General features: G+C 41.6%; 1 protein-coding gene across 1 annotated transcript in view; it reads left to right on the plus strand.

Annotated features, from left to right (window-relative positions):
- The first annotated feature begins 1102 nt into the window (after positions 1 to 1102).
- LOC121511732 (flavin-containing monooxygenase 5-like) overlaps positions 1103 to 12929 on the plus strand; it is a 45749-nt gene continuing 33922 nt past the window's right edge. Inside the window, exons 1-4 of the mRNA XM_041790493.1 lie at positions 1103 to 1260; positions 2480 to 2541; positions 2643 to 2869; positions 5356 to 5460. Coding sequence (XP_041646427.1) covers positions 1103 to 1260; positions 2480 to 2541; positions 2643 to 2869; positions 5356 to 5460 — 552 coding nt within the window. The remainder of the gene's footprint in view (positions 1261 to 2479; positions 2542 to 2642; positions 2870 to 5355; positions 5461 to 12929) is intronic.

The following is a 12929-nucleotide window of genomic DNA, read 5'->3' on the forward strand; positions in this document are numbered from 1 at the left end:
ATTAACCATTGCAGAAACATAAGAAATGATTTTGGTAATTACAAATGCTGCTGATTTAGGGCAGCTGTGGCATAAACCTTACTTTGGTTAGGGTTAGGGTGGTCTAATACATTTGTTAAGCAAAATCTGCGTAAACGTTAGAAAGGTCGCTGATTAACACTTGCAACTCAGTGTCGTGATGGTTTTAAAAAATTTTTGAAGGTAGTAAAAAAAGCTATTGAAAGGTATATACCCTGATCTGACATCTCAACTGACATCACGACTGACATCATGACTGACATCATGTCTGACATCTCGACTGACATCACAACTGACATCCCGAGTGACATCACATCTGTCCTCACGACTGACATCACGACTAACATCACATCTTACATCACGACTGACATCACGACTGACATCATGTCTGACATCACGACTGACATCACATCCGACATCCCTTCTGACATCAGGACTGACATCAGGACTGACATCATGTCTGACATCTCAACCGACATCAGGTCTCACATCACGACTGACATCACGACTGACATCATGTCTGACATCATGACTAAGATCACATCTTATATCACGACTGATATCATGACTGGCTTCACGACTGACATCACGTTTGACATCATGTCTGACATCACGACTAAGATCACATCTTACATCACATCTGATATCACGACTGAAATCACGACTGACATCACATCCAACATCCCTTCTGACATCAGGACTGACATCACGACCGACATCATGTCCGTCTGACATCACGCCTGACATCTCGACCAACATCACGTCTGACATCACGACTGACATCACATCTGTCATCACGACTGACATCATGTCTGACATCACAACTGACATCCCGACTGACATCACATCTGTCCTCACGACTGACATCATGTCTGACATCACGACTAACATCACATCTTACATCACGACTGACATCACGACTGACATCATGTCTGACATCACGACTGACATCACATCCGACATCCCTTCTGACATCAGGACTGACATCATGTCTGACATCTCAACCGATATCAGGTCTCACATCACGACTGACATCATGTCTGACATCATGACTAAGATCACATCTTATATCACGACTGATATCATGACTGGCTTCACGACTGACATCACGTTTGACATCATGTCTGACATCACGACTAAGATCACATCTTACATCACATCTGATATCACGACTGACATCACGACTGACATCACATCCAACATCCCTTCTGACATCAGGACTGAAATCACGACCGACATCATGTCCGTCTGACATCACGTCTGACATCTCGACCAACATCACGTCTGACATCACGACTGACATCACATCTGTCATCACGACTGACATCATGACTGGCTTCACAACTGACATCACGACTGACATCACATCTGTCATCACGACTGACATCATGACTGGCTTCACAACTGACATCACGTCTGACATCATGACTGACATCTCGACTGACATCATGACTGGCTTCACAACTGACATCACATCTGACATCACGACTGACATCATGTCTGACTTCAAGACTGACACCACGATTGACGTGACTAATGACATCACTTCTCTCATCACTTCATCTCATCCACAACGATAGACAAACACAGTCTGCTTAAACTAATACTGCACAAAAAATGATATGTTTTCATATTTTTATTTAACAAAACATGTAAACATTCACAGTGCAGGGTGGAAAAAGTATGTGGACCCCTAGGCTAATGACTGGTTGACCCTCTGTTGGCAGCAATAACCTCAACCAAACATTTCCTGTGGTTGCAGATCAGACCTGCACAACGGTCAGGAGGAATTTTGGACCATTCCTCTTTGCAAAACTGTTTCAGTTCAGCAATGTTATTTGGATGTCTGGTGTGCATCGCTGTCTTGAGGTCATGCCACAGCATCTCAATTGAGTTGAGGTCAGGACTCTGACTGGGCCACTCTAGAAGGCGTATTTTTCTTCTGTTGAAGCCATTCTGTTGTTGATTTACTTCTATGCTTTGGTTCGTGGTCCTGTTGCATCACCCATCCTCTGTTGAGCTTCAGATGGCGGACAGATGGTCTTGAGGTTTCCTGTAAATGTTGTTCTGTCCCACAGAATCCTCCCACGGAACTGTCAGCTCTATAAAATAAACTACACACTGACTGGCAGACCACAGCACTATGTCAGGCCTAAGATTGGTACAAACTATCTCCTGTGGCACAACAAGTTTCCCTCCTAAATCTACCTGCATCTCCCAGTCCTTAGCATCCTTTAATTGGCCTAACTGGTGCTTACCTAATAACCTATCTCCTTTAACCTTCTCGCCCTCTCTGACAAACTGAACCGTCCTCGCTCCCTGATTACATCCTACATTCACCTGTCGCCTTCTGTTTTCAATTCCTGCTGCTAGACTTTTCAAAACCCTGTCATGCCTCCATATATATATATATATACCTTGTGACAGACTGATCTTACATCCTGTGAAAATGTGCTTCAAGGTTGCTGTCTCAGAGCACAAAGGACATGATGGGTCCCTGTCAACCCAGCACTTTAGGTGATGGTAGAATGTCATAGGTAGACCCTAGCAGGAATTTGATCCACCTATGTTCCATACTCCATAGGTCTCTCCAACTCAGCTTCATCTTCTCTACATTCTCCCAGTTCATCCACTGTCCCTGCTTAGCCTGAGCCACAGCCTTAGTACACCTTACTACTTCCTCCTGTCTACGTACCTGTTCCACTACCAGTCTCCTTCTATCTTTAGGACCTGCTTTGTTCCATGCCGGTCTACCTGGGCCAAGCCCCAGGCCTCCCCGACCTATCTGGACATTGCCTACAATCTCAGCATGCCTAAGAGCTGCCTCTGCCTCCTCTACTGCCTGTCTTGGGTTCCATTTCCTTCCCCTAGTTGGATTTGGAACTACACTGCTAACTAGTCCATCTTTGCTCCTTGCTAACAGCAACTCTGTTCTAACCTTTGAGCACTTGAACTCTTCTGTTAAGCCTTTGCCATACAGTGCCACACTGCTAAGGCACCGAGGAACGCCCAACCACTACTAATCAATGACATAAGCCAGGCTAGAATCAACCATAAGTAAGTTATTCACTTTCAGTGTAGTATCTTGGAAAAAAAAATCATAAAAAATTTTTGTTTGTTGACATTACAAACATGGCAATTAAATGGTTAAAAGATATGACAATTATTGAGTATCTGGTATTTTTGTTAATGGCACAAGTTGATGAAAGAAGGAAAAAATTAAACAATTAAAAATAAACTAAAATAACTTTTTTATTTACAGTAATAGCCCCCCTGTGCATTTCTTGCACACTAGGAGGAAAATGAGGCAGCAATTTGTAGGGATACCAGAGGGTTAAATCATTTCCATCTGATCCATCTCAGTTTGTAGATGTTCATGAGTTCTCTGCACACATCAAAGTTAACTATGGAGTTCTACAAGGTTCTGTGCACACTAAAAACTCCTGGGTTGAAACCAACCCAATTTGGGTTGTTTTTAACCCTCGGGGTAAAAAGTGACCGGCACTTTCCTGGTGTTAATTTAACCAGGAAAAATGTGTTATCCATTTAACCCAGAATAATGGGTTGAATAGTCAACCCAATAGTTGGTTATATTAACTACAGTTCTGGGTTATTTAAAGACCCTGTAAAGTGAAATCCAAAGTTTTTGTCTTAACACTCTAGAAATGTTGGAATATAGTTGCTGTAAATGTGAAAACTCTGAGATCTACATGAGACTGAATTCTGGATTTAGGCCATTTCATCTCTTTCCTGGCTTGGTTTCATGTGGGCGGGGCCATTATGTGGGCTCACGATGCCATGAGCCCACAGTAGAGAATGACCCCGCCCCTCTGACACTACAATATTGTGGAAGGAAGCAGTCACCTGGAGCAGGGACTTCTGGTTCATTTTGTGCAAAGGAATTCAGTCTTGTACTCTTGTACCGTTCTATAATGTTCATGTTTCATTGCAAAGTTATAGTTATGCATGTTTTGTTTATTGGTTCATGTTTTTGGGGGACATTTTTTTTCCAAGTATGCCACCATGAGTGAGGGGGTTAATGCTGCAAACTACCCTTGTCCTGAGTGGGCGTGGTTTCGGCTCATTCAACAGACACACCCACACCATCCTGGAGCAGATTTTACCGCCTCATTTTTCATGATTTGAAGCTTAATTTTATAAACCTGGAGATGCTTTATGTGACTGAAATTTGACCTGGGGGTTCATAACACAGTGATCTATCATACGACAAACCTAAATGTAGCAGGATGAGATTTAGCCATTCCCATCCACTCAGTATACATGAGGGGTGTGTGTGTGTGTGTGTGTGTGTGTGTGTAGCCAATCACCACCCTGGGGGCACCCTATAAAGGGAGGTAGAGAAGCCTCCGTTCGGCCTCTTGCTCGGTGGTTCTTGGCTCCGCCCCTTCTGGCTCACCCGGCTTCTGCTGCTCCCCTGTGCAGGTAGGCTAGCGGTTAGCTGCCTCTGTGTTGCTTATTTATCCGTTTTATCAGTGCCTGTGACCACGAAATTTACACTGCTCTTTTTAGACACTCCTGTGTGGGTTTCCCTGTGAGGACGGCCATAGAATAGAGAATCAGCGTGTAACGACGTCTTCCTCTCCCTCTTGTGTGAATAGGTGCAGTCTGACTGGTGGGTAACCCTTTTAGCAATGCCCTTATTATAATAATTGTAATTAGTTTATTTTTCCTTCGTTAGAGCTCGTGGCCTGCTGCAGAGGTGAAGGGACACGGCTGTTTTGTTTTGCTATCGCTGCTTTGATTCGCTCCGCTACATGTACCTTATTCTGCTTTGTTGGACGTGTATTGCCTGACTGGACCTACCGTACTTCTGCAAAGCTTGGTGCTACTCATCGCTGCTTGGCTGCATGCGCTTTTGCCCTACTTTGCGCTGTGAATATTTTGCTTATTGGTCTAATTTGCTGGCACGACTCACCTTTATAACTGTATGCTGATGGACTCTTTTGCATGCACCTGATATGAACTGGCATGTGGTGTCTATGGGGTTTGGGGAGGCTATTGGACCATTTGAGTTACAGTTAACCTCTCAGTTTTGTGAATCATTTGAGTTGTGTTTGTAACTCCATTAATTATTTCTTTTTGGGTTTATTTCTGATTATTTCTCCTGGGGCTTATTGTAAATTGAATGTTTGGAGTTGCTTTGGTTAGGTTGTTTCCCGCATTAGTTAAGGTGATTAGTTATTCCCCTTAATTAATATTGTTTGGTTAATTTTGTTTATTTAGTTCTTTTCCTTATTGAATCATTTTGGTTTTGAAACCTTGTGTTATTTTGTATTCTGTTTGTCGGTTTATCTAATTTACTTTTTTTCCTTTCAGAGGCTGAGAGCCACGGGTGGAGGAGTTGGTGTCCTGGGTGGTGGTGTCCCCCTTCCTGGTGTGCTGTGTTTCCCTGGTCAAGGTTCCCCCTTCATGTCCGTGAGAGTGAGTGTGTGCCTGGCACGTGCGTCTGGGGTGATTTAAGGTAGTTTCTTTTATTTTTGGGATCCCCCCTCCCTTCACGTCAGCCCTTTCCACCCCTGGTAGCCTTAGCCTCTGTTTGGTCTTATTTCCCCCCCCCCCTTTCCCCCTTTTTTTATAGCTCTTAGTAAGTTTTACATACTGTTAAACCTTTGTAATAAAGAATATTTTTTTGACTGGAACCACGTCTCTTGCCTGCTCAGTACGAATCTGTGCCCTTACTGTGAGTCAGTTAATTCCTTGGGTGAAATTCCCAAGGTGGCGTTGTTGGTTTTTAACCCTTACAGTAATCTTGAAGTGGAATCAATTGCTGTATAAACTCTCACCCCTGAGTTGCCACAATCATACAGATTTATTTTGACTTTACAGGGTCTTTAACGCAGAATTTTGGGTTGAAGTGTGACACCATGAGTGAGGGGGTCATTGTTGCAGACCACCCTGTCTGTATATGACTGTATCTGTGGTTGGGAATAAATAATAGCAGCTCATACTTCCTGTGTGAAAGCTTGTCAAACTCACTGAACTTGACTGGGAGCCATTCCTCATCACAATATGAAACTAGAAAAGCACCCAGATAACACAGATTTCCACCATTAGTCCTGTCTCTCAATAGTGGAGAGTCCTTCAAAAGCATTCCTGGATCCAGACGGTGACCTGGATCAGCTAGTTACTCCCTCCCTGCTGGGGTGGACACATCATGAGGCAAAGCATTGGCTTCGCCACATGTGGAGGTCCTAATGGAAGCATTGCCTGCCGTTGCCAACAGATGCACTGACAGTCTCACCCATGGTTTCTTGAAAATTTTTGAAATAGCCCCTCCCCTTAAAGAACTAAACATACTAAGTTATCTCAGCTTAACATGATCATTGCATCTTTCAGCTGAATAGTACAAACGACTCATTTGATTTAGTAATGTTGTTTTTTGACAAAACATAAAAGAATAAGTAATGATTGCTTAAAAGTTTGAGTAGAAACAAAATCTGGGTTTACAGTGTAGTCTGTACTAAACCTTGAGCACTAATAACTTCCTTACCTAAGTACTCTACACAAAAGAACTTTAGTTATTTGAACTGAAGTGCAATTGTTCTTTACTTTAAAAACCTTTTTAAGTACAACACAAAAATCTCTATTTTACTTTACTAGGGTCACAAAGTTAAAGTTACTTGTTTTTTTTCAAGGCATGATTTTTTTTAAGTAAGGTTAACTTATTGGATTTTACAGTGTCCAGACTTTCCAAAATGCTAGATGTTTACCTTCAAGGCATGATTAACGTCCTCTTGGTCCCGGGCTACCAGCGAAGTGCGTGTGTGCAAGATGACAAGGGGTGGAAGGAGGGATGCCGCAAGGGACATGAGTGAAGGGGTGTTAACCCAGAGTATGGGTTACTCTGATATGTTAACCCAGAAATATAATTAACTCAAGCAACCCAGAAATTGGAATTACCCTTTCAACCAGAAAATGGGTTAATTCCTAAAAATTAACACAGAAATCCAACCCAACCCTTGCAACCCAGGAATTGTGTTGATGAAATAACACAGGAGTTTTTAGTGTGTGCTTGGACAGATACTTTTCCCTGTGTTTATGCTTCCTCTACGCAATATCATGAGGAAATACTCCACAAGTTTTCATCACTTTTACAGTATACGTTATCTTCTATTTAGAATGAAGCCAGATGATATCAATCCTCTAACTAATGTAGAAGTGTGACTGAAAGACACTAGGACCTGGATAATCAGGATTTTGTTGCTGCTAAACACAAACAAGACTGTGTCCTGGATCCCAAGGCCTTTAGATACAGATCATCTTTTCATCCTTACAACAGAGTCAAAACCTGGCATATCCTGCCACAAAATGAAGCAGTAAAACTTATCACTGGTGGCTGCCTTAGCAAGTCCCTACCGACTCTTCAGCTGTTCCAAAATGCTGCACTGACAAAAACTAAAAAGAGATCATCTTTATTCTATACTGACTTCTCTGCACTGTCTCCTGGTAAAATTCTTCTTCTCACTTACAAAGCTCTCTTGACACTGGCCTGCTCGTGGTACCCTCAGTCTCTAAAAGTAGTATGTGAGGTAGATTCTTCAGACCCCTCTCCTTTGGACTCATCTGTCAGAGTCACTCTTAACTTTGAGAGGAGGCCCAAAACTTACCTTTTTAAATAAACTTTTCCTTAGCTAGCTAAGGCTTGGATCAGCCCTAGTTATTCTGCTAGAGGCTTAGGCCGACCACGCACTAGACGATGTTCAAATCTGAAATGATTTTAAAAACAAGGGAGACCACAGACATCAGGACAATTTTGAACGGCGTTTCATCTTTAATCCTCTGAACGCACGCACTAGACGGCTCAGCCAGGTCAGCTCACTGGAGACCACACACCTGCCGACCTGCCAGTGACCTCGCGTGATCACGTGACTTCAGAAAAAAAAAAAGAGAAACAAACACAGATGTCTGTCAGTATCCTCTCCCTGTCCCTACACAACAAACTGCCTCGGCAGGTGCAGCAAAAATCATAAAACGAGAAAGACTCAGGATGAAATCTTAGCTGAATGAAGCTACAGATGTGTTTATGGTTGTGAGCGGTGAAAGTACGTATGATCCGGCTGATGATGCTACCCCGTCGGCTCTCTCTCATTGGTTGTTGTGGGTGCTCCATCAAAGGGACTACGGCCTAGAATCATAAATATCAAACATGTTTGATATTTACGATTTTGGTAGGATATGGCGCGATTTGTTGCAATGAAACAATCGTGTTGACACCACACACATGACGATTATTCAGACAAATAGTCATTGCAGTGAGGCTATACTCAGGATATGCACCCACAATCATCAGGGAGGCAAATCTTTCTCCAAATTGAGCTTAAAATCCTGTAGTGTGTGGCCGGTCTAGACTGCTGGGGATTTTGGCACACTGAGCTTCTGTCCAGGGGCGGAGCTAGGTGTTGCCAACATTAGGGGCTTAGCCCAAGACTAAGGGGTCTGGGGGCATTCTTCCAGTGAGACTTTTTCCAACTTTACAGATGCTATTTTCATTGATTTTAAGCCATTTGTATTCATGGAATGCACATATTTTATTCGGAGGAAATTAATGTGCCTATTAAAAACAATTTCTGTTATTTTGAAGTGTTGAGTCTTTACCTTATCTCATAATAAACACATACGTGTTAAATTTACACCTGTAACCCTTTTAGGTTTGTTTTCAACATTTCCCAAGGCAAACAGCATAACAGAATTTCAAATTGGACTTATCATACAGCGACTATCTGATCAGTTCCTTTCTGACTCACTCTGCTCTCTCTTAGTCCTCTAACCTTCAAATCTCTCCCTTTCTCTCTCTGCAACACTCTTTTACTCCTGGATGGAAGTTTTGCTCCACTGAAAGAAGAAAACATAAAAAAGGAGTTTTAGATTTATGACCATTATACTACCACTAAAAGATCAAGTTTTATGCATCTTAGTCACATCAGCTCTTGGCACATCTGTCATCTTTTTGGAAACACAGCTTTATTACCTGATGAGCAGTTTCATCTTCTGCCCCTTTGTCTTCACCTGAATTAAACCTCAGGCTCTTCTGTAATCATTCTCCTCTTCTCCTCTCTTGGTTCATCACACATTTCCTTCCTTTTCTTTCCCTGATGTCCATCATTTCACTCTTTCTCCTGGAGAATCTTCTTCTGTAAGGGGTATATCTCTCCTTTCCCCATATTTTGGTCATAACTGTCCTTAACTCAGCACCTGTATTTATTTTTATCCTTTCCTTTACCTTACCCTGAAACTTTAAACTACCAAAAAGTAAATCACAGTAGTTAGCAAGGCATGTAGTTTACTTCAGACGTGTGGGGGGGGGTCTGGGGGTCGTCCCCCAGAAATCTTTGAGCTTCAAAAGCTTGATTTCCTATATTTTGGTGTGTTTTGCTTTTTTTTTTTTTTTTTTTTTTTTTTACTTAAAATGAAGTGGCTATACTTGTGCTTCTCAAAAAATTAGAATATCATGAAAAGGTCAATACTTTTTGTCACTTGTTTCTGAAAGTGAAAACCATAACCTTATATAGATTCATTACACAGAAAGTGAAGTATTTCAAGCCTTTATTTCTTGAAATGTTGATGATTATGGCTTACAGATAAGAAAACCCAAAATTCTGTGTCTCAAAAAATTAGATTATTACATAAAATCAATTTTAAAAAAGGATATTTTCAACAGAAATGTCAGGCTTCTGAAAAGTATGTTCATTTCTATGCCTTCAATACTTGGTTGGGCCTCCTTTTGCATTAATTACTGTATTAATGCGGCGTGGCATGGAGGCGATCAGCCTGTGGCACTGCTCAGGTGTACAGGAAGCCCAGGTTGCTTTGATAGCGGCCTTCAGGTCATCTGCATCGTTGGGTCTGGTGTCTCCCATCTTCCTCTTGACAATACTCCATAGATTCTCTAAGGGGTTCAGGTCAGGTGAGTTTGCTGGCCAGTCAAGCACAGTAACACCATGGTCATTGAACCAGCTTTTGGTACCTTTGGCAGTGTGGGCAGGTGCCAAGCCCTGCTGGAAAATGAAATCAGCATCTCCATAAAGCTTGTCAGCAGAAGGAAGCATGAAGGTCTCTAAAATGTCCTGGTAGATGGCTGCGTTGACTGTGGACTTCAGAAAACACAGTGGACCAACAACAGCAGATGCCATCGCAGCCCAAATCATCACTGACTGAGGAAACTTCACACTGGACTTCACACAACATGGATTCTGTGCCTCTCCATTCCTCCTCGAGACTCTGGGACCTTGATTTCCAAATGATATGCAAAATTTACTTTCATCTGAATAGAGGACTTTGGACCACTGAGGAACAGTCCACTTCTTTTTCTCCACAGCCCAGGTAAGATGCCTCTGACGTTGTCTCTGGTTCAGGAGTGGATTGACACGAGGAATGTGACATTTGTAGCCCATGTCTAGGATTTGTCTGTGCGTAGTGGCTCTTGATGCACTGACTCCAGCCTCAGTCCACTCCTTGTGAAGCTCCCCCAGATTCATGAATGGCTTTTGCTTGACCATCCTCTCAAGGCTGCGGTTCTCCCTTATGCGGGTGCACCTTTTCCTACCATACCTTTTCCTTCCACTCAACTTTCTATGAATATGCTTGGATACAGAACTCTGAGAACAACCAGCTTCTTTAGCAATGACCTTTGTTAGGACCATTTAAAGGCTCAGGAAACCTTTGCAGGTGTTTGGAGTTCATTAGCTGATTAGGGTGTGGCACCATGACTTTTCAATATTGACCTTTTTCACTATATTCTAATTTTTGGAGACACAGAATTTTGGGTTTTCTTACCTGTAAGCCATAATCATCAACATTTCAAGAAATAAAGGCTTGAAATTCTTCACTCTATGAGTAATGAGTCTACATAATATATGGGTTTCACTTCCAGAAAAGAGTGACAAAAAGTATTGAACTTTTTCATGATATTCTAATTTTTTAGATGCCCTAGTATATTAGCTATGAATTGCAGAAAAATTCTCAAGTTAACTGTTTCCACATGATGGAGTCAATAAGGTCAGACTAAATCATTCTAACACAAACTCAAACCATCTTCTAGAGTCTAAAAGCCACATCATATTTTTCTGTATAAGATCCAAGTTAAATTAGAAATCAAATCCTGTCAGACTTTCATAATAGCCAGTATTTTAAAGAATAAAAAAGTTAGTGTTTCTATCTGATTTAAGCCTCTCCAGTCTACAGTCAGCTCACACTTCAGCAGAAACACAGTAAAGAGTCGACCCAGGCTAAATCATGAGTAGAAGTTTACTCTCCTCTCTTTTATATCATCCTTTAGTTAATGTCTGACTGCAGTGTTTTAAACACAGCTTTAACCAAATGTTAAAGTTTATGCTAAGAGTTTTGTTCAAAATGATAATAAAGTTATCTTTTTTGTTTGTTTGTTTTTTAGAGAGATTTTTCTCCAAATAAATGAGTGAGACTGTATTTAACATCTCTGCTGTGCTCAGTGTGTGTGACAGACTGACCCAGGGTCACTGTGCAGACTCACAGCTAACAGAGTCAGATCACTGTTTATCAAACATGTTCAGAACTCGAAGGAAAACTTTAAGGAAGGAGTTTTGTCAGGAACGTGGAGGATGCATATTTATTTTCTCAGTTATAGCTCTATAATCTAACTGGTTCATGTAATGACGATGTCTGTGTTTTAGCTTAATCAGATGAATAATAATAACAATAAATATTATCAATCCTCCCAACATCATTATAGTTAATAGACCTGATGACTTTAACTGCTGATAATGATCAGTCTGTTTTTATTATAAATGCAGTGCTATCTGTGCTAATATTCCACAAACTTACCCTTACGAAAGGCATGGTAACAACAACTCTGGATTAGATGTTGCTGTTGTTGCTCTGAGGTTTTGTCTTTCAGAACCCACACTCTCTGCTGATGGGAGTTCAACATGAGTCTAACGCCTGTTTCAGACTAGGAGCGTGTTTTGCTGCTTGCGTGTGCCACGCGTGTCTGGCTCCTGCTGATGTGGCTTTCACACAGGCGCGAGTTTGCTGTGTGTCAGCCATTTTACTGCCCTCAAAGCCCTGTCCTTCCTCACGAGTTTTACCTGAATAAAATTGACTTAGTGTATTGAGGAAGTTTGTCTGGAACTATTCAAAATAGAAGCATTCTGTACAAGTGAACAGAGTTTCTCTAGCCTACAGAAATACTAAACCAGGCTTTTACTTTGAAAAGCACAAACCAGAAAAGCATTCATACAGTGTTTATCTTTCCTGTGACATATTCTACCAGTGTGGAGACAGAAAGTTTCACTAATAGTTGCTCTTTAGAGAACAACTTTATCAAAGAGGCGCATTTAAGCTTGTGGCCTTCCTCAGCGTTATCAAGAAACACATTGCAAACATATTCTATGTGCATATTTGCCACAACGATGTAAATATGGCTCTCTATTTATCATTTTTCTGTCTAATATGGTCACCAGCCGCACGCGGTGCACGGAAAAAATAGGCCAGACTTCGAATCTCTGTACTCCCTGTGCCTGAGTCACGGCGCTCATGCTGGCAGTCTGAAAGCCCTGACTTGTTAACATGCAATCAAACTGAAAATCCACACGTGTCGCGGTCAAGACGCGCGCGTCACGCTCCCAGGCTGAAACGGGCTTGATTCTGTTCAAAGTTTCTACCTGTTTTTCCTTGTAACTATGCTAATTGTGTTAGCAAATTGCTAAATATGTGAACACCAAAAGTGGACTTCTGGTGTATTAATGTTGGGTCTTTACAAAGTTGTCAAATGTTTTTATTAGAGCAGTTTCAGGCATTATAAAATCACACACCATTAGTGTAAAATGAAATTGTTTCAATGTGCTCTTTTTTTCTTAAAAGTAAAATAGACAGCTAACAATACAACCAACAACAGTAATCAACCTCCAAACTGT

This window comes from Cheilinus undulatus, linkage group 7 (assembly GCF_018320785.1).
Source record: "Cheilinus undulatus linkage group 7, ASM1832078v1, whole genome shotgun sequence".
Lineage (NCBI taxonomy): Eukaryota > Metazoa > Chordata > Actinopteri > Labriformes > Labridae > Cheilinus > Cheilinus undulatus.